The following is a 19263-nucleotide window of genomic DNA, read 5'->3' as shown; positions in this document are numbered from 1 at the left end:
GTAATTTTGATTCATTAATTTTAATTTATTTTTATTTTTAATTAAATCTGCTGTTTCATAGCCCTGTAAATAAAGGAGACGGGAGCGGCCAGATGGTAAATCCGTAACTGGTTCAGGCAGCTGCGAGGAGAGGAAGTTTCTTGTAAAATGTTTTCACTCCAGATTTTTCAGGGTGGGGAATGCAGATATGTAGAATCTGGTTAAGGATTATTCTCCTGGAAAAAGCTGCTCATATTGACATCTGCATTTCCTCGGGTGAAGTGGTTGTCTGACAAAAAGAGAAACAAGGGTTGCTGTTAAAATCTCAGTAAAAGCCTTTTATCCCAAAGTTATTAATATAAATCCTTAAAATGTTGATTTGCTGGAGAACATCAATATTTTTCATTTTGCCATTTGCACTGAAAAGCATCTTTAAGTTTTTCAGTTTTGGGGTTGTTTTTAAACATTTCAGCACTGGGACAAAGCCTTGATTCCAAAACTGCTGCATCCACCTGGTGTGAGCCCCTTTATTCTGTGCATGGATCTGCTAAGAGCTGGGATCAGCCCAGACCCCGCAGCTTTTTCTGTTGGAATATTTAACTTTTACCTCCCCAAGCTTCAATATCCTTCAGCTGCAATGCTGCACTCGAGACTCCCCTGTGCTGAAGTCTTGCCCCGTTCTTGCTCTTTATGTTGATGCTCAAATGTGAATGTTGCTGAGACTGAGATGAAATTTTGGGGAGCTGGATGCTGGGAGCTCAGGGAGCAAGGAAATAATGACATCAAATGAGCAAATCCTTCATTATCCAGGAGCAGCAGCAAGGGAATCAATGGTGGGATAACGAGGAATTCTCTGAGAAACCTGCTCTAGTGGAAGATGTCTCTCCCCAGGCAAGGCTTTGGAACTGGATGAGCTTTAAAGTCCTTCCAAGCCACACCATTCCAAGTTTCTATAATGCTTCCAGGTCCCATCCTAATTCCCAGGAAGAGCTTCGGGGTGCTTTCTCCAGTGGAGAATTACTTGTTGTGGAGCTGTCACAATTCAAGGTTGGCAAAAGAGGCAGCAGAAGTTGGCCAGGATCCCTGGAGATGGAAATTTGAGGGAAAAGGTGTCAGGGAAAGTGTCCAAGCAAAGATCTGAGCAGCTGGAGGGAGGCAGGTGCAGATCCAGCCACTCCAAGGGCAGGGGGGATCCACTCCAGCCAAAATGTGGTGGAGGAAGTTGGGCAGCCCAAAGTGATGCACAGGGAGAAGAGGAGAATGCTCCAGGAGCCGAGGGAGCCAACCTGAGAGACCTCATGGATGGGAAAGTTTTCTGTTTCCTGACCAAGAGCCAAAAACCTTTGGCCAAGCCTGGACTTTCTAAGAGAGAGGAATTAAAGATTGGATAGAGGGGCCTTAAATGAAAAAGTTGAAGAGGAAGGAGGTGGCTTCAAGGGCCACTTTAGTTTTTGAGGAAAGGAAATAGAGGAGGAAAGTTCAGGCAGGGAACTGCCCATTTATTCCCAATATCATTTTTCCATGCAAATAAACCTGGGGACCTCAATTAGAATATCAAACCAGACATTTCTGGTATTCATTTCATACAGTTTGCTGTTATCCCCAAACCCTAAGAGCTGGATGAGATTTTTTAGCTGAGGGTTTTAAGGTTTCAAAGTACAAAACCTGGTGAAATATTTCAGCCAGGATAAAAAGGGAGAGGGGTGTGACAGCAACAGATCCATTTGAATCAGCCCAGAAGAAAAATAATCCTGACTTTTCCAAGTTTTCTAATTGAATAATTGCCAAACTATAATTTCTACCAAGGCCAGTTGGTGTTTGCAGAGGTAAGAGAGGGTGGGCTGGTGATTGCCTTAGTTCTAGGCTTAGTCTTAGTTTAATTTTAGAATTAAAATATAATAATGTAATAAATAATTCTAAAATTATTAAATTTAATATAATTATAATATAAGAATACATTTAAATTATTAAAATTAAAATCCCACCTTCTCTTACCTCTGCAAACACCTCCTGAATTTAGACCCAGATGTTCAATTTATGAGTTCTGAGCAGTTCTGGTACAGAAAAAAGTCTGGAAGTTGTGATGGCACTGAAGTGACTTTGAATTCATAGTAGTGAGGAGCTATTTCTCCAGGAAGCCCTGGAAATAATTCAATTTCTGGACTATTTTGGTCATTACCTGGATAGGAAAGAAAGCAAATAAATCTCAGCAGCACATGTTGTTCTCTGCAGGGCTGCTCAGAGCGAGGGGTGCCAAGGGCCTGTGCCTGCCAGGCTGCTGGGAGCACAGGGAGATGGAGAGCAGCAAGGAAATTCTGAGCCTTGTCTGGATGTCCTTGCTGTGCTCCGTGGCATCTGAGAGGATTCCGACAGGATTCAGGGACTGAGGCATCAGATTTGTAACAGCTTCTGCTCCTTGGATGAGCCCAGGCGCAGATTGGATCCCAGACTAAACAAACAGGAGGTTTTCACAGGAGTGAACTCGGGTTTTTCCACATTTCCTGCTGTAATTGGACACTCACAGTGACACATGGTGGGTTTGGTGTGTGTCTGAATCTGGGAACGGATGTGGGACTCCTCAGGCTTGATAATCCTGAGTCTCCAACACCGAGGCCATGAGAGACGAGGAGGATTTGGAGCTTGAAACTTCCATTACCTATTTCTTCAGGCATTTGGAGTTTGCAGGATCCTCCTGATGAGAGCTCTGTGCTGTGTTTTGTTTTCCTCACTCCAACTTTTCTACTCAGGGTGCCTTACTGGGGATCAGTGAAGAAATCCCAGGGAAAGCCAGGGTGTATATTTGACATGAAGATTCTCCCATCTGTCTTCCTGCTGTTGGAGAAGTCACTGGAGACTTAAAAATTCCAGAATTTAACTTCTCCCCAGGTTTTTCCCTTGTCACTATTATTATAAAGCACCCTCATTTTGCAAAAATCACTCCCCTTAATAGAGAACACATTAATAATATTCCAGCGTGCCCAGCTAGGAGAGAATTCCAGCCTGACCCATTGCTGCTCTTTCCTCTCCAGGCTGCTCAAGGAGGGGATGACCTGGATAAAGATTTCACTGAGGAAACCATAAAGGAATATGATGGGAATTATTATGACAGCTATTATGACCGGACAGCCTCTCCCGACATCGGCCCCGGCATGCCGGCCAACCAGGACACCATCTACGAGGGGGTGAGAGGCTTTCTGCTCCATCCAGGAAAATCCTGCTTCAAAATGTTGCTCCTTCCATAATTTAGAACAGAATTAGAGCAAAAAGCCGAGGATTCACCCATGTGCAACTCGTATTTAAACAAGGAGGAGCTGCCCTGGGTCTCTCCTGCAGGAACCTGAGCAGGATTGTGCCAGATCTCCTGTTCCTGGTGGGGTTGGTGCTGGTGATGATGGCAATGTCCTCTCTGACTGTCTGGCTTTGTGTTTCCCTGTGTCCCACAGATCGGTGGCCCCCGGGGCGAGAAGGGCCAGAAGGGGGAACCTGCCATCATTGAGCCGGTAAGGAGCACCTGAATTTGGGTTTTGTTGATTTTTCCCCATGGAAAAAGGTGCAGAGATCTTGTTCTCAGTGGGACAGCTGGGAGCAAAATCCCCATGAAAGAATCCCCTGGTTCATATAATATGAAATCATGCCATTATATAATTTTTTTAAACCTTCAAGGAGCGACCTAAATCATGAAAGAAGTGCAAGAATTCCCATGAAATCCCTCATTTAGCAAAATAAAACCTGGGGCTGAAGCGTTGGGCAGGGGACTGGTCTCATCCCTCAGGAGTTTGGGAGTGTCCCTGGAGCATCCAGGTCGTTTCTTGCCCTGAACTCCCAGTTTGGGGCTGGCTTTAACTGGGCCACCAATGGGTTCATCCCTGTGGGAATGAAAGGGAAATAAAATAAATCCCTGCACACAGCTGTGGAGAGGTTTGCTCCTGCACCAGCTCCACAGTCCCACCAGCTTTTCCTTTGTGTCCTCCCTGGGGTGGAACCCTCTTCCTTTATATTTCTGGCTGATTTTGAAGTTGTTTTCCCTTCTAAAGAACAATTCCAAGCTGTCCATGCCCTCTGCATTCTGCAGAAGCTGTGTGTGCCCAGCCCAGCACCCCGAGGTGGGGAAGGAGCCTCATGGTGGGGATGGCTCAGGGGCTCCTGTGAGCCAGCAAGGGGCTCTTGGTTAATTCCCATTTTTTTCCTCTCTGTGTGCCAGGATGGCCAGGATGCCCCATTCCTGCTCCTCCCCAGCTCCTCGCACCCACCTGCCCCAGTCCCCGAGGGCTGAGCTCCTGCTCGCAGCTCAATTAACCTCATTTTCCTTGGCAGAGGGCCAGCACAGCACCCAGCATGTGCTGCAGCAGCACTTCCCATCATTCTGAGACCTTTTCCTTTCCATGTTTCCTCCTTTTCCTCTTTCACCTGAAACTTCTGCAGGTGGTGGGGAGGGGAGCCAGGGAGGAGCTGGGGTGCAGCAGCGTGGCTTCAAAACTCCAATTAAAGTCTCTTATAAAAACATTTCTGACCTTTCCTTCCTTCTCTTCCTTTCTGGGTCTCTCACTCGGCAAACAAAAGGAGGAGCCAGCGATTTCCTTATCAGAGGGGTGGGAAGGGAAGGGGGGCAGCCAAACCCCACGAAGATGATGGCAGAAACCCAGCCTGAAAAGCTACAAAGCGAACAAAATAGTTAAGTTTAATCATCCAGAAAGAATTTGGCCGCCTTTGCTATTTCAAAACACTGGAGCACGGATGGCTTTTGCCAAAAAGTAAACAAGACCAAATGCTGCCTTGTCCCTCTCCGTGCAGCCCCTCTTGAGCAGGGAAATTCGGATTTGCTTCACTCTTTAGCTCTTTCTTTTTTTTTAGTTTTTAGTTTTTGATGGGAGCTGCAGGAGAAGGGAAATAAAGCCCAAGCACAAAGTTGGATTCTGCTGGATTTTGACTCCTTCCCTTTCAAACCCAGCTGTCCTTCAATCCTTGCTCTGTGCTGACACTTGCTGGAGGCAGCCGGGCAGGGCAGGGGCAGGAGGGATGGAGAAGAGGGATGCAGGGATCCCAAATATCCCAAATATCCCAGCTGTGGGGTCATCAGGCTCCTGGCACCTCCTCAGAGCCCTCTGTCCTTTTGGGGGAACCCTGGTGCTCACCTTTAGGGAGGGTTTGCTCAGAACCTCTGAATTGCAACAGGATTTTGAGCTGGTTTTGGGATGTTTGGCTTCACTTGTGGGTGGTGTCTGAAGCAGAAGCCTTGTCCTGTTTTCCCCTGGGACAATCCCAAATCCACAGCTGGCTTGGCCCCCTCAATGTCCCTAAAACCCTCCCACGTTTCCAGCGTTCCCACTGATGAACATCCATGGAAACACAGGAGGTTTCATGCCAGGGAGAATCTCCAGATGTCCCCAAGGCCAGAGCTCGACATAAACCAGCAGATAAATATGGGAAGATGCCAAGGATGTCTGCAGCCCAAATGGGCCAATTATCCCTGACCTCTCCCCCTGGGGAGGAGTGTCCTGGGGAGCAGAGCCTTGATGCTGTGTGTGCTCACAGCAGCACCCCAAAAACCTCCTGTGTGGGCTGGGGCTCTCTGCACCCTGATTCATTTCTGGTTTAGAACCTGTCACACCAGAATGTGCCATCACTGGTCCCAAAAACGATGGATTTGGGGGTGTCCGTATGCTGGGTTCTCAACAAGGATGGATTTGGGGGTGTCCATATGCTGGGATGGGTTTTGGGGTGTCCATGTGCTGGGATGGGTTTTGGGGTGTCCATGTGCTGGGATCCCTGGGATTTCCCTGCAGGTTGGAGGACAGGCATGTGGAATTCACCCCTAATTCCCACCCAGTGCAGCATTCCCATGGCTGAAGCTGAAATGGGCAGGGGGTGAAGCCCATGACCTGAATTCCTCCCTGGTGAGGAGCTGCAGAGGCCCTTCCGTGATGGCAGCAGCAAATTTCCCCTCACATCCAGCTGCAGCAGGAGCCAGACCTTCTCTGGGATTTTAAATGCTGTGCTAATGAGTGTGGACACCAGGAAAGGCAGAAAACAGAGCTGGCCACGCGTGTTTTGGTGCAGAAACCCTGATGGAAGCAGGGCTGGGTTGTGGCAGGCTGCTTTAGGTTATTTTTTGCTGCTCTGGGTTTAGGGAGTGTGGTTTTTGGGGCAGGAATGCCTGGATTTTCCTGCAGACATTTCAGATTCGTTCAGCTCGGTTGGAGTGGGGTCAGCTGAGGCTTTTGGCACCAGAGCCTGAGAACAGTTTAGGGTGACCCCAAAGCAGCCCCTGCACGGCTTCTCCCACAGGAGCCAACTGCTCATCCACAGATTTTTACAGGATTTCATCCCTAAGGAAAAATGTCCCTGTTTGCCACAGGTGAGCTGGGAATTGCTGACTCAAGCTGGGCACTGCTTCATCTCTGATCCAGAGCTAAAATGGACAGAGCTCTTCCCAAAACATTACCCTGATGCCTTCTGGAAAGCTTTTTCCAGGTGGATTGGAAGGTTTCTTTCCTGCCTCTTATATACTCATGGGGGAAAAAAAAAACCCAAACCTTAATTTTCCTGAGTGCATGACAGATCTGATCTAAAGTGATGACAAAATATTTAGATTGAAGAGGCTGGAGTACCAATATCCCAGAGTTTTTCCCACACCGTGATTTCCTACATTCACAGAGGAAATCATAGAGTGCAGTCTGCTGGAAAAAATCATTTAAAAACCACCTTGCAATTTGATTGCTAACTTCTTGTTCAGCTCTTTAGGGCTAGGAACAGCTTTTTCCTCCAGCTCCAGCACCATCAAGGTTGGACAAAATCCAGGATTTGCATTTTCCCTGGCTCTGAGCAAAGGGAGAAGGTTGTGGTGGGAAAGGTGATGCTGTGCTGGGGCTGATGCTGGGAGTAAGGGCTGTTCTGTGGGATTTAAATACACATTATTTGGCTTTTCCATGATCCTCTGCACCTCTGGGAGAAGTCATCCAGAGGGAATGGAAACCCTCCAGCTCTGGGATGTCTCCATGCAGCAGCAAGAGCTGAAATATTTAAGAACAAATCAAACACTGGGCTTTTCCCTGTGGTCAGAATGACTTTGAGGATGTGTTTAATCACTTTTTTCCTTTCTCCTGCCCAGGGAATGCTGGTGGAAGGCCCCCCTGGTCCCGAAGGCCCAGCAGTAAGTGGCATTTTCCCCCTGCTCCGGGTGTGGGATGCTGTCCCCGGGCTCTGTTGCTCCCATCTGCCTCACATGTGCACAGAGAGAGCTTTGGGGTGGATTTTCTGGTGCAAAAATAAACAGAGAGCTCGAAATCTTTTCCTGCTGCTTGTAGAAATCTGCTACAAATAATAACACATTTTCGTGGCTTAGGTTTTTTTCCCCATTTTCTCTGCCAGGGCCTTCCAGGACCTCCAGGACCAACTGGACCCGTGGGCTTAATGGGAGACCCAGGGGAGAGGGTGAGTGACCGTGGCTTTCTCCTTTTTGCTGGAGTTTTGGGGGTGTTTGTGTGGGCTGTGGGGTATCCCTGGAGCCCTAAAATCCTGTTAAAATCCTGTTAAAATCCTGTTAACATCCTGTTCATCCTGAGTGAGAGCAATTCCCAAAGGACTTGATGGTGGGGTACAGGGCAGAGCTTTGTATCCAGGGGGAAAAGGGTTGGGAAACAGGCTCATTACTCAAATGTACAGAGCCATTTTCCAAGTTAAAACCAGTATTAAGGCTGCAAACCCCCTGCTCTCTGCCTGTGCCCTTTGGCTGCTCCTTCCAGTGTGGCACTGGGAAAACAGGAGGGGCAAACACACCCAGAGTCACCAGCACAGGGCAGGGAGTTCAGCTGGGATTCTGCCCCTCATTCCAGCTGCTCCTGTGAGTCCTGGCAGAGGGTTTGGCTTTGCTTTGCTCCAGGATGGTCCTGGGGTCAAGCCAAGGTCTTTCCCTATGGCCTTTCCACGTCCCAGGCTGCTCCCAGAGGGAAAGGAGCTCTTGTGCAGCACTTCACCTTTTCCCTAGGTGGGTTATTGCTCTGTCCCAGCGAGCACCAGGCACTGATTCATGTTCTTTAGCAGTGCCGTAACTCAGGTTTGGATGTTGCTGTAAATCAGTTTTGTCCCTGGCAGCCTCTGCTTTGTGAAGTGCTGCTGCAGAGCCTCCAGCTTTGGGATGTCTCCCCAAAGGCAGCAGCTCCCAAGTGTTTCTGGCCATGGTGACCCCAAATCCCACCCCTGAGCACTGCAGCTCTGTCGGGGTCACATACCTGGGATGGGCAGTGGTCTGTGTTTTGGGAGCTGCTGAGCTCAAACCTCAGGTCAGTAAGTGCAGGAGCAGCATTCCAGCAGCAATCCATGTCCTTGGAAACACCAAAAATTCAACTCCACTGTCCTCACTCCCCGAGCTAGGCCTCTGAAATGACCCTGGGACTGCTCCTGTTGTTCAGCCTGTTCCTGTGCCCTGGCAGAGGCAGCCAGGTGAGCAGGGACCTGGGTGGGCGAGGAGCCCGCTGCCCACTGCTCCCAGCCCTCCTCCAGCAGGAATGTTGGCCTGACATCTCATGGAAAACTCACCCTAGCACTGACAGGGCCGTGGCTTTGCACAGAGCTGGGCTGCCAGGACAGCTCCGTTTGAGCACAGGGCAGAGGGGTGCCCATGGCCTGGAGCCACGCTGGGGTCTGGGGATGGAGCACCAGAGCTGGGCAGAGCTGGCAGGGCCTGCAGGAGTGCAGGAGGGTGCAGGGGACATTTCCCAGCAGCAGTGTCTCCAGGAAATCCCTGGATTTCAGCCTGGCCAGGGAGCAAAGCAAGCGGAGCTGGATGCCCTGGTGCACGGCAGTGTGGAGAGTGTCAGGTCTGTCCAGAACTGCCTCTGAGCACGGCTTGGCCATCCAGGCTCCACACAAAGGGCCAAACGATGCTCCTGCAGGTGTGTTTGTGCAGGCAGGCTCGGTCTGAGCTGTGTTTTCCCTGGAAAGCACAGGAGGGAGGGAGCAGCAGTGCCACAGATCCCGGGACACGCTCCAGAACACACAGCATCCCCCTGCTGTCACTGCTGTCACCCAGCAAATGCAAACACCTCTAGAGGAAGGGAGCTCTTATCAGCAAACACTTCCCTAATCTGATCCCCGAGGTGCTGAGCAGTTTTCCTGGTAGATAAGGGTGTTCCTGTGGCAGGCTGCTGATCCTTCCTGGATCCAACAGCTGATTCCCAAATGGGGAACCACATCCTATTTGCATCCTGGGTGCCCAGAAGAACAAACTGGAGCTGCCAGACACAGACTCTGTGTGTTTGTAGGGCTTCCTGTTCTTCTGGCAGATTTTTTGGCTTGGACAAGGTGGGAAAAAAGGCAGTGGCCAAGTTCAGATGGGAAGGCCTGGCTGGATCAGGGCTGGGGTGTGGCAGATGTGTCCTCACACAGCTGCTTGTTGTTGTAAATGCAGCTCGGTGTTTGTGGCCTAGATCAGTTTTTTTTGAGCAACCTAAGACCCAGAAAGAGTAGAAGGCAGAATTCACCCCTTCCAGAAGATCAGAACATTGTCAGATCCCAAGGCTCTCCCCTTGGCCTTGTTTTAAACGCTGCCAGAGATCTGCTGTGGCTTCCTCTGCAGTGCCCGTGGCCGTGTCCCCTTTTCCTTCTGATGTGCCCACATTGCAAAATACAGCCCTTGGGAGAGAGAAAATCACTGCTGGCCCACACTGGAGGTGTCTCCTGAGGTTTTAAGGTGAATTTGAGGTGATTCCTGAGGCGTTGGAGCATTCCCATGGCACTGTCCCCATTCAGGGCGCTGTGTTTTGGGTCAGGCCCGTTGTTGTCTCCCTGGTCCCTGGGGCCTTGGCTGGAGCCCTGTGGCTGCTGTGTTCCCCCTTTTCCCCTGGAGCAGTGCTGGGAAGGCCCTGCCCTGCTCTGCTCTGCTGCTGTGTTTCCTGATGGAGCAGTAATAACATTTCTGGTGGCTGTGACACGGCTGAGGACGAGGGGCCCTGCCTGTGCTCCATCGATCCGAGCCTGCCAGCTCAGAAAGTCAATCCAGGCTCAGCCATGGGGGCTCCTGGGCCTGCCTTAACCCTTGTGGCACTGCACTCCTGCCCTACAGGGAGCCCAAATTCACACAGGCTGGGTGAGCTGAGCGTGGTTTGCACCTGTCAGCGGCCCGGGCTGAGCCCTAAAAATCCCAATTTGGCTTCTGAATATTTCCAGGGTGCTGTTTTTCCCTGTGGCTTCAGCCCTTCCTTGCCTGTCCCCACCGTGCCCGCGCCCACTGCGATGCCCAGCTCTCCCTTTCCTCCTGCATTCCTGGCAGGCTGGATGCTGGCCCTGGGGACACTCTCCTTCTGTCCTTTGCCCAGGCAGATGCAGATATTTGCTGGCCAAGCTCCTCTGGAGCAGCCCTGCAAAGCCAAGCAGCAGCAGCAGACACTCTGTCCCCGATGCTGCTGCTCCACGCCCTCCAACAAAAGGAATAATTTGCATTCTAGCACAGGCTGCACAGCCAGCTCTCTGTCCAGCACAGAGTGTAACACAGTGTGCACAGATAAGTGATGAACTCGCAGGGCCAGGAGCTGGATTAAAACCCTCCTTTTCAATTAGAGCAGCTCCTCTTTTAATTTGTTGATTATTAACCCTGAGAGTGCAGCTCATGAATTTACATGACCCTTCCCTGTGTACAGTGAGGAATATTCTCCCTGCCTGCGTCTGATAAAGAGATTTTTTAATCTGCTATCAGGCAGGTGCAATGAATTAATAGCACAACAATAGTCAGCTCTGTTAATATTGGCCAACACTCATTTAACTCTGGTTTATTCTTTAGAAAAAAGAGAGCTTTATTTATGTAAAAATCTTCCTTGATCAGTGATTTCAGGAGGCACAGAGGAGTTTGTGTCAGCAGCAGAGCTGAGGAGCAGCCTGGGTGTGGGAGGTTCCAGAGGGCTCGGGATGCTTTGGGATGACTTAGGCAGCTCTCCTGGAGCAGTGGGAAGAAGGAAATATGGCACTGAGGAGAGCAGAGAGCTGTTCCGTGGGGGCTCCAGACTGGGAGGAAGGAAGTGGGAAAATGTGTTGTTTTGAAGGGGGTGAGCTGCAGCATTAGAGCAAACTGCAGCTCCCTCACCCTCCCCAGGGTTTGTTTGGAAATTCGGGTGTCTGGGTGCTCTGGGGGGGTTCAGCACACCTTGGGGAAAGGCTCATCACAAAATATCTTCACCTTCCAAAACCATTGAATCCCAAAGGAATTACTCCCCTGAGGACGGTTTTGCACCTCAGAAGTGCAACAGGATCCCTAAAAACCCTTTTTTGCCTTCTGAGTACTTCCAGGGTGCTGCTTTTCCCAAGTGCTGCCTTAACCAGGGAACCCCCAAAACTGCAAGAAACATCTCCTATTATGTAATTTTCTGACCAGGACTGAAAGATAACCAGGAAAAGAGAGACACTTGGTGAATTTTAAGGCTCAGCACCGTGGGCTGCTGGTCCCACTCTCACTGCCTGTGACTGAAGGAACCCCCACACAAACACCCCCAGGTTTCAGTTTAACCATTCCATGGAAATATTACCCCAGGGTTTGCTCCCAGCGTGGCATTTCAGAGCACTGCACCAAATGCAAGCTGAAGTCCCCATCCCTGGCTGCTGTATATCAGCAAATCCCCATTTCCATAACGAGAGCCACACAGATTTACACCCAGACCCTGGCAGGCTGCATTTCTTCCAGGCATTCATGAATTTAAATTTCCAAAGTGCTTTATGGGTTTGATTTTCCTCCGTTCCACTGCTCCCCCACCCCCTGCTGGTCCATTCCACCAGGAAAAGACCTCCCACACCCAGCCTGAAACAAAAAGAGGCATTTATGGATAAAAGCACTGCATCAACACTTGTCAGGAGAGATAAACAAGCTCAGCCCTGCTCCACCATAGGCAGGGCTGGAGTTAAAGGAGGGAGAGAAAAGAAAGTTTATCATATAAAACAAGCCTAAATTATTTGTGTCATTTCTGCTCCAACAGATGGGTCTGGGATGGGATCTCGGTGGGGTGGCTCTGGTTTGAGCCAGGCTGAGCAAGCTGGGGATGTCCAGCCTGCCTGGAAAAATGGATATGCTGGAATTCTGCAGTCCCCCCTGGGCACTGCTGGGATTTTTCCCGGTGTTTTTCTGCTGCTCCATCCCTGGGAACAGCGCTGTTATTCCAGGCTGGTCGTGGTGCCCTGTCCTCGTGGGGCTGGGGACAGGGACAGCCCAGCTGGGGACACCGCAGGCCTGGCCAGGCTGGGGCAGGGACAGCTCCTCACCCCCTCCAGGGCCCTGATGTAGCACTGGAAACGTCGCCCTGAAGAGTTTGGGCTTGTTCTTGCAAGGGGAGGGAGTGAGGGAATTGTGAAGTTGGATGTGGAAGAAGAGGGAGCAGAGAGGTGTGGGGTGGACAGATCTCACTGCAAGGGTGTGGGACAAGGGTAATGCACCAAATCTATTTTGGTCTGTTGTCTTGTTTTATTAAAATATTCTGATTTTTAGCACTCTTTGTCTTTTCCTCCTGCCTTTCCCACCTTTACCCACCTCCCTTGCAGGGTGACCTTATGACTTCCCGGCTTTTTGGTGTCACCGTTCCAGAGATTTGTGGCAGAATTTTGTATTTACATTTTTTTCTGGGGTCTGAACAGGCTGCAGGCAGGTTGAGGAGAGCAAGAACTACAAAAACGTTCATTGCTTTCCCTTCCAAGAGAGTCAGTTCTCTATAAATTGATTTATTAGTGGTGTTTCCTAACTAAAGGAGTAGCCAAGTCCTCAGTCCCGAGCCATTGGCCACAAAATGAGCACTGGGGCTTTTCTTGACCTTGCTGGGATGTGGTCAAATCCCTGTTGCCTTAAAGTGCTGTGAAAATTGCAATTAGCCACACACATTGATGTCACCCTCATTTGCATATGGGAGCACTGGAATGAGGAGGAAATCTGGGTTAACCTCAGCTTTATGCCAGGGAAAATTGGCTATATTTGATTCTTTATGGCTTCATCAATAGATCTTTTACTGCCCACTCGTTGCTTTAGTGCCAGCTAAAGTTCCTCCACTGCTGTTAATCAGCACAGCTCCGTGGAGATCCATGGGTTTGGGCTGATTTACAGGTGGAAGGAGCCTCAAAGGACTGAAATAAAATTAAAAAAAAAAAAAAAGACAGAAGAGAGAAAAGTGAAATGACCCAGCTGATTGAACACGTGTGGGAATGAATTTATCTTCCTCCATTTCTCTCTCGCTGACCCTGAGTTAGGAAGTTTTATCTCTTTTTTTTTTTTGAGTTTTTTTTAATAGGTTTTAGCAGATCCAAGTAAACATTGATTCCATGGACTTGGAGCATTGCAGAGACTTGGATTGCTCACTCCACTGGAAATAGGGGGCAGGGTGGAAGAGGAGGGAATTCAGAAAATTTAAGAAAAATTGGGATGGCCACAAGCTCAGTCCCTGTCGTGACAATATCGTGACATAACCACAGCTGTTGATGTATGGACAGAACCAAAAGGATATTTTAGAAGTTTATTTTAATTTTGTCTTCTTTCAGGGCCCTCCTGGGCGCCCAGGTCTCCCAGGAGCAGATGGATTGCCAGGACCACCAGGGACCATGCTTATGTTGCCTGTGAGTACAAACAGAGCTAAAAGAGGATTAAAAACCGGATTTCTTGGTTTTGCTACTGTTAAATGGCCCTTCTTATGGAAATCTCCCATCTCCTTTACCCCAAGGACACATTTTCCTTGAGATAAAAGATGCATCTGGATGGTTCCCCTTGTAAATTGACTTTTTCCAAAGCACAGGAGCTCCTTCACTAGGCAAAAGCACAGACAGGTTCAAATTTCCAGAAGTGATGGATAATGATAAAAATCATGGAATATCCCGAGGTGGAAGGGACCCAGGGGGATTATTGATTCCAGCTTCTGGCACTGCACAGGACCAGCCCAGAATCCCAGCCTGTGCCTGAGAACATTGTCCAAACATTTCCTGGATTCTGAATAAGCTGCAGTGCTTCTGACTGGACACAGAGAGACAAAACCATGAAGAAACCACTGAGGACACCTCCAAGAGCCAAATTTCCAGGCAGAACCCTCTGTCCCATGCTCAGGAACCTCTAACACCTCTTCAAAGTGCCAAAATTTCAATCACCTGAACTAATCCACCTCTTTCAATGACCAGTGGTGATTTTGTGTTGTTCTCCTCCTCCACAAAGCCAGCAAGTCCCAAATCAGCCTTGCTGGTCCTGGGACACAAAAGAAATGTCTTTTTTTGGTGTGAGGCAGCCAGCTGCTGCAAATGAGCACTTGGGTACCAGAGGAAAGGAGTTTTTAGGGAAAAACCTCAGCACATTGTCCAAGCTCCAACGGTGGAGCCTGGGCCAGGAGCTCCACGTGGAGCTTTGCTGGCCACCACACCACGCTTGGTGGCCACTCCAGGAGCCAGCCATGGGCCTGGAAATTGCATTTCTTCCCATTTCCCTGCCAGGCTCGTGTGGTCACACACCTGAAGCTGGCTGAGGTGACACAGAGGTGACACAGAGGTGACAGGGCTGTCCAAGGAGTTTCTGCAACCAGGAGTGTCCCTCTTGTAACACCTCCCAGCTGAGGCAGGAGCAGGCCAAGGAAAGTGTGGCTTTTGAGGGTGGAAGGAAATTTAAAACTTCTATTTCAAATTTGGGGAAATAAAACATTAATATTTGTGGGGGGGGTTGAATGCTGAAAGCTCCTGGCTTGAACAGCAGCCCAAACTCTGGTGTTTGGACAAACTGCCACGCTCCAGCAGCTCAGCTTTGTCTGGAGCTGCACAAATAACCTGAGGCAACCCCAGTGCCCAGGGAATGGCAGCCTGGGAGAGCCCCTGTGGGTGCTGAGTGTGGTGTGTGAGGTCCCCGAGCCCACAGGCCCTCATTGTGTGCCACCCCGGGCTGGCAGCGCCTGGGAAGCGCTGGCTTGGTGGCCCTGAGCTGGGTGAGCCGAGGGCTCTGGGGTTCATGGGGTGGGCTGGGAGGGCTGGGGTGGCTTTGGGGAACGGAGCTGAACGGAGCTGTTCAGGCTCAGGCTGCTGAGGGTGAGGGACAGAAGCCCTGACACGTTTTGTCTGCCTTGTTCCCACCAGTTCCGCTTCAGCGGAGGAGGCGACGCTGGCTCCAAGGGACCCATGGTGTCAGCCCAGGAGGCACAAGCCCAGGCCATCCTGCAGCAGGCCAGGGTGAGTGCTGGCAGCTCTCAGGAGTGCCTGGGATGGCTCTCAGCAGGTGCCTGCAACAGCAGAATGAACCTCTCACATCTCTGCACACTCCTCCCTGCTGCTGCTGGTGGAACCTCTCACCTGCCATGGTTTGCACCTGCGTGATTTGGGTTTTATTGACAACCAGCAAGGCTCCAGATGATGAAAGCTGGTTTGAATTTCCTGAATTTCCTGAATTTTCCTCTGGCAGTGGCCACACAGACCCGCTGCCTTCAGTATATTTGTATTTTGAGGGTCCCTATGAACAGCTGGGGGCTGCACTCAAAGCATTTTCCTATTTTAGTATGGTTTTCCCCACAGTGAATCCTAATAATGAAACCTGTGTCACAGGTGGAAGCTGTTCCCAGAAACTCAGCAGGCAGATTTGTAATTTAGTGTATTTGTTTGGGAATACACGGTGACTATCCCTGGAACATTTCTTTCCTGGGATGACCTTATTGATTGATGTCCAAATCATCCCTGGCTCACTGGTGAAACAAGATTGGCACATTCCCAGGACAACTCCTGTTTCCTGCCTGGATGGACACCTCAGTGGAAAAGGCTTTGCACTCATCTGCTCAAAATAAAACCTCGTCTTCAGCCAGTGGAGCTCTGAAATTGTTCTTCCCTGGGTGCTCGTGGGAGCTTTCCTGAGCTGATGTTAAAATCAGAGCTGCAGAAGGAGCTGGGGGAACCCCACAATTCCCAAACCGCTCTCTTTGCTCCCATCTCACCCCAAAGGGACCAAATTCTGCTGCAAACACACCCTTGCCATGAAGGAGACATTTAATTAGGGTGGGAATTCCCAAAGGGATGCAGTTTTTTATCTGGGGGCAGGTCCAGAGCCCACATCTGGCTGCAGCTGGGATGTGTGGAGGGAGCTGCTCGGTCACTCAGAGCTGTCTGCAGACTTTAACACAGAGATTTTTTTGGGCCTCAAATAAGCTAAAAACCCAATTTATTTCACCCTTAGATGGGATAAAAACCACTGGGATCTCCCCCCATCTCCTCCCAGGGTGGCACCTGCCCCTGCTGGGTTTTTAATGAGGTTTTTGCTTTAGCTGGGAATTTTCTGCTTTCCACCCAGCTCCCCTTTTCCAAAGGAACTGGATTTTTTACAGATTCAGGCAGAGTCCTGATCCCCCCAGCCACTGAATTTTCCTGTCCATTAACCTTGTGCTGCCAATAATTTCCTAGATTATGCTCCTGGTGTTACCTTGTCAGTCTTAATTTCCAGCTTGCCCAGCGTTTTCCCATCAGCATTTTATTTTCCTGGGAAATGGGGGGTTTGACCTGATAAACGTATCATGAAAAGCATCTGCTTTTTCCAGCTCTCTGCTTTTGTTCTTTTTTTCTTCTGCCTGCTGAAAATTGTGATTTACCAAAAAACAAAGAACCTCTCTCCCCTCATTCAAAGTCTCCTTTTTATTTAAATTTTCAAGTTTGGGGAAAAATATTTAAAACCAAAATAAATCCTGGGTAATTGTTGGACTGTGGATGAAAAGCTGAATATTTCTAGAAAGGACAAAAATCAATTTTTTTTTTTTTTTGTGAACTTCATTACTTTGGCTGAAAACCACAATGCAGAAAGGGAAATAAATGTCATTTTTCTGAGGAACTACAGGATATGACAGGATTGGAAAACAGGATCCTGCAGAAAGGATAACCTTTTCCTTTTTGGGTTTGTTTTTCTCATTATCACTGCTGTTAATTGCATTATTAGGTTGATTTATCCCCTTAAAATTTGGCTTTCATTAGGCACCGAATGTTGTTGCAGCCAGCAGTGGTTCTGAGCATCTCCTTTTTAATGGGGTGTTGTAAAAAGATGCCACAGAACCCAGCATTTGTGCAATATTTCTGCCATTCCAAGCGCAATCACTGGGTAGATTTTAATTACTGGAGTACACAGATAATTACAACTCTTTGGAAGTGTTGGATTGTCACGAGGGAACAAATTGTCTGAGGGATGTTTTAAAGCATGGCCCAGCTCCATTTCCCACCATGGAAATTACTGGGTTGATGCATGGTTAACACGACTCCTTAATTATGGAGCTAAAAGCCCCCTGTGTTCAGTTTGAATTGGAGTTCAGTTGGGAGGATGTTAAATAGGAACCAAAAATATAAAAGGGAAGAATTCCTCTAAAACTGAACCACCAGGACAATAAAGGAAAAAGCTTCTCCTGAACTGAAGTGGGGTCATAATTATTTCTGTCCTCTCAGCAGATTCGTGGACAGTGCAGGGGCTTTCATGGAATGGTTTGGGCTGGGAGGGAGCTTAAATCCCTCCTCATTCCAAGCATTTCCATGGGCAGGGACACCTCCCATGACCCCAGCTTGCTCCAAGCTCTGTCCAGCCTGGCCTTGGACACTTCCAGGGATCCAGGGGCAGCCAGGGAAAATTTGGGCATGGAGAAGCAGTTTGCCCATTGTGGGTGGGACAGGATCTGGAGTTCCCTGGGGATATGGGCACTGCTCCAGGGCTTTGTGGGCTCGGGGTGTGCAGAGAACTGAGGTGGTGGCACAGCGGTGGCTTTGTCCCACTGCAGCCACCAAGAGACACCCAGTGAGCCGTGTTTGTCCTTCTGTTGCAGCTGGCACTGAGGGGACCAGCGGGGCCCATGGGCCTGACGGGGCGGCCAGGACCGATGGTGAGTGATGGAACAGGGGAGTGATGGAACAGGGGAGTGATGGAACTGGAGGGGATGGAACTGGGGAGTGATGGAACAGGGGATGGAACTGGGGAGTGATGGAATTGGAGGGATGGAGCTGAGGAGTGATGGGATTGCAGGGGTGGAGCTGGGGAGTGATGGAATTGGAGGGGATGGAGCTGGGGGATGGAATTGGAGGGGATGGAGCTGGGGGATGGAATTGGAGGGGATGGAGCTAGGGGATGGAATTGGAGGGATGGAACTGGGGAGTGATGGAGATGGTGAGGATGGAGCCAACCCAGCAGATCCAGCTCCCTGTGGGCTCTGGATCCGTGAAAGGCTTTTTCTTAACGTGGTATCAATCTTCCCTCTTGAGGAAAAATGCAATAAATCCTCTTCTCTGCCCAAAGGGACCCCCAGGCAGTGGAGGGCTGAAGGGAGAAGCTGGAGAAATGGGACCTCAGGTGAGTGTGGAACTGGGGGAGCTGGAGAAATGAAGGGTGGAGCAGCCAGTCCTGCTCCAGAGAGGCTGCTGGGAAGCAGGGATTGAGTCACCCTGGGCCAGCTGGAAGCAGGAAGGTGTGGGAACACATGTTTGGCATGGAAATCTCCCCCCAAGTGTCCAAATGCAGGCTCTGGACACAGTTTTAAACCAGCAGTGTAACACTCAGCAGGTCCCTCCCTGCAAAATCACCCATGGAGGAGTCCTGTACATAAAAGATAATTTGAAGTGTGGAGAATTCCCTAATGTTCAGGATATTGTTCTTCCAAGCCTTAAATCCTGCATCAAGGGCAAGTTCCCATTTTCTGGTGGCAAGGGAAGTGATTTATGGGATGCATCTCCACCATGTGCTTGCAAAAGCTTCCTCATGAATAAACACCTACAATTCCTGCCTGGAGATACCCAGTCCTGAGCCTTCCCTGTGTGTTTGGAACCACAGGCTCTGCTCCAGGGATTTGTTTTGAAGCCCTGGTGGCCCTGAGAGCCCCAGCAGTGGGCACTGATCTTTGGGCCTGCTCGTGCTCCCTTGAGGTGACATTTCTTCCTCTCTCCTTGATTCCTCGCAGGGTCCACGAGGCATCCAAGGTCCTCCCGGTCCTGCAGGGAAGCCAGGCCGCAGGGTGAGTGTCCTGGCAGCTGTGCTGACCAGGCAGGAGCTGCAATTCCTGCTGGAAACTGCTCCTGCTGCCAAACAATTCCTCAGCACCGAGGGCGTTGCACAAGAGCTGGCTGGCAGCCAGGCTGGGCTTGGCCAGGCCCTCTCCAGCCATCCAGGAGGACAAAATCAGGATGGGAGCTGAAATCTGGGAGCACACAAAATTGGGAGTTAAAATCTGGGAGCACACAAAATTGGGAGTTAAAATCTGGGAGCACACAAAATTAGGAGATAAAATTTGGGAGGACACAAAATTGGGAGTTAAAATCTGGGAGCACACAAAATTGGGAGTTAAAATCTGGGAG

The 19263-nt window shown here is 49.7% G+C and overlaps 1 protein-coding gene and 1 long non-coding RNA gene across 5 annotated transcripts in view; one reads left to right on the top strand and one right to left on the bottom strand.

Moving 5' to 3' along the window:
• COL5A1 (collagen type V alpha 1 chain) overlaps positions 1-19263 on the top strand; it is a 135856-nt gene that overhangs the window by 61512 nt on the left and 55081 nt on the right. For all 4 annotated transcript variants that reach the window (XM_015645070.1, XM_015645066.1, XM_015645065.1 and 1 more), the window contains exons 8-16: positions 3009-3161; positions 3423-3479; positions 7088-7129; positions 7348-7410; positions 13480-13554; positions 15043-15135; positions 17745-17801; positions 18212-18265; positions 18870-18923. In XM_015645070.1, the coding sequence (XP_015500556.1) occupies positions 3009-3161; positions 3423-3479; positions 7088-7129; positions 7348-7410; positions 13480-13554; positions 15043-15135; positions 17745-17801; positions 18212-18265; positions 18870-18923 (648 nt within the window). The remainder of the gene's footprint in view (positions 1-3008; positions 3162-3422; positions 3480-7087; positions 7130-7347; positions 7411-13479; positions 13555-15042; positions 15136-17744; positions 17802-18211; positions 18266-18869; positions 18924-19263) is intronic.
• LOC117245219 lies at positions 13-4671 on the bottom strand. Its single transcript, XR_004499650.1, has 3 exons — positions 4491-4671; positions 3709-3845; positions 13-268 (listed from the first exon to the last, which is right to left on the bottom strand). It is a non-coding gene; the product is annotated as an uncharacterized LOC117245219 (long non-coding RNA).

The sequence above is a fragment of the Parus major genome, chromosome 17 (genome assembly GCF_001522545.3).
Source record: "Parus major isolate Abel chromosome 17, Parus_major1.1, whole genome shotgun sequence".
Lineage (NCBI taxonomy): Eukaryota > Metazoa > Chordata > Aves > Passeriformes > Paridae > Parus > Parus major.
This window is presented reverse-complemented; position numbering and strand designations above follow the sequence as displayed.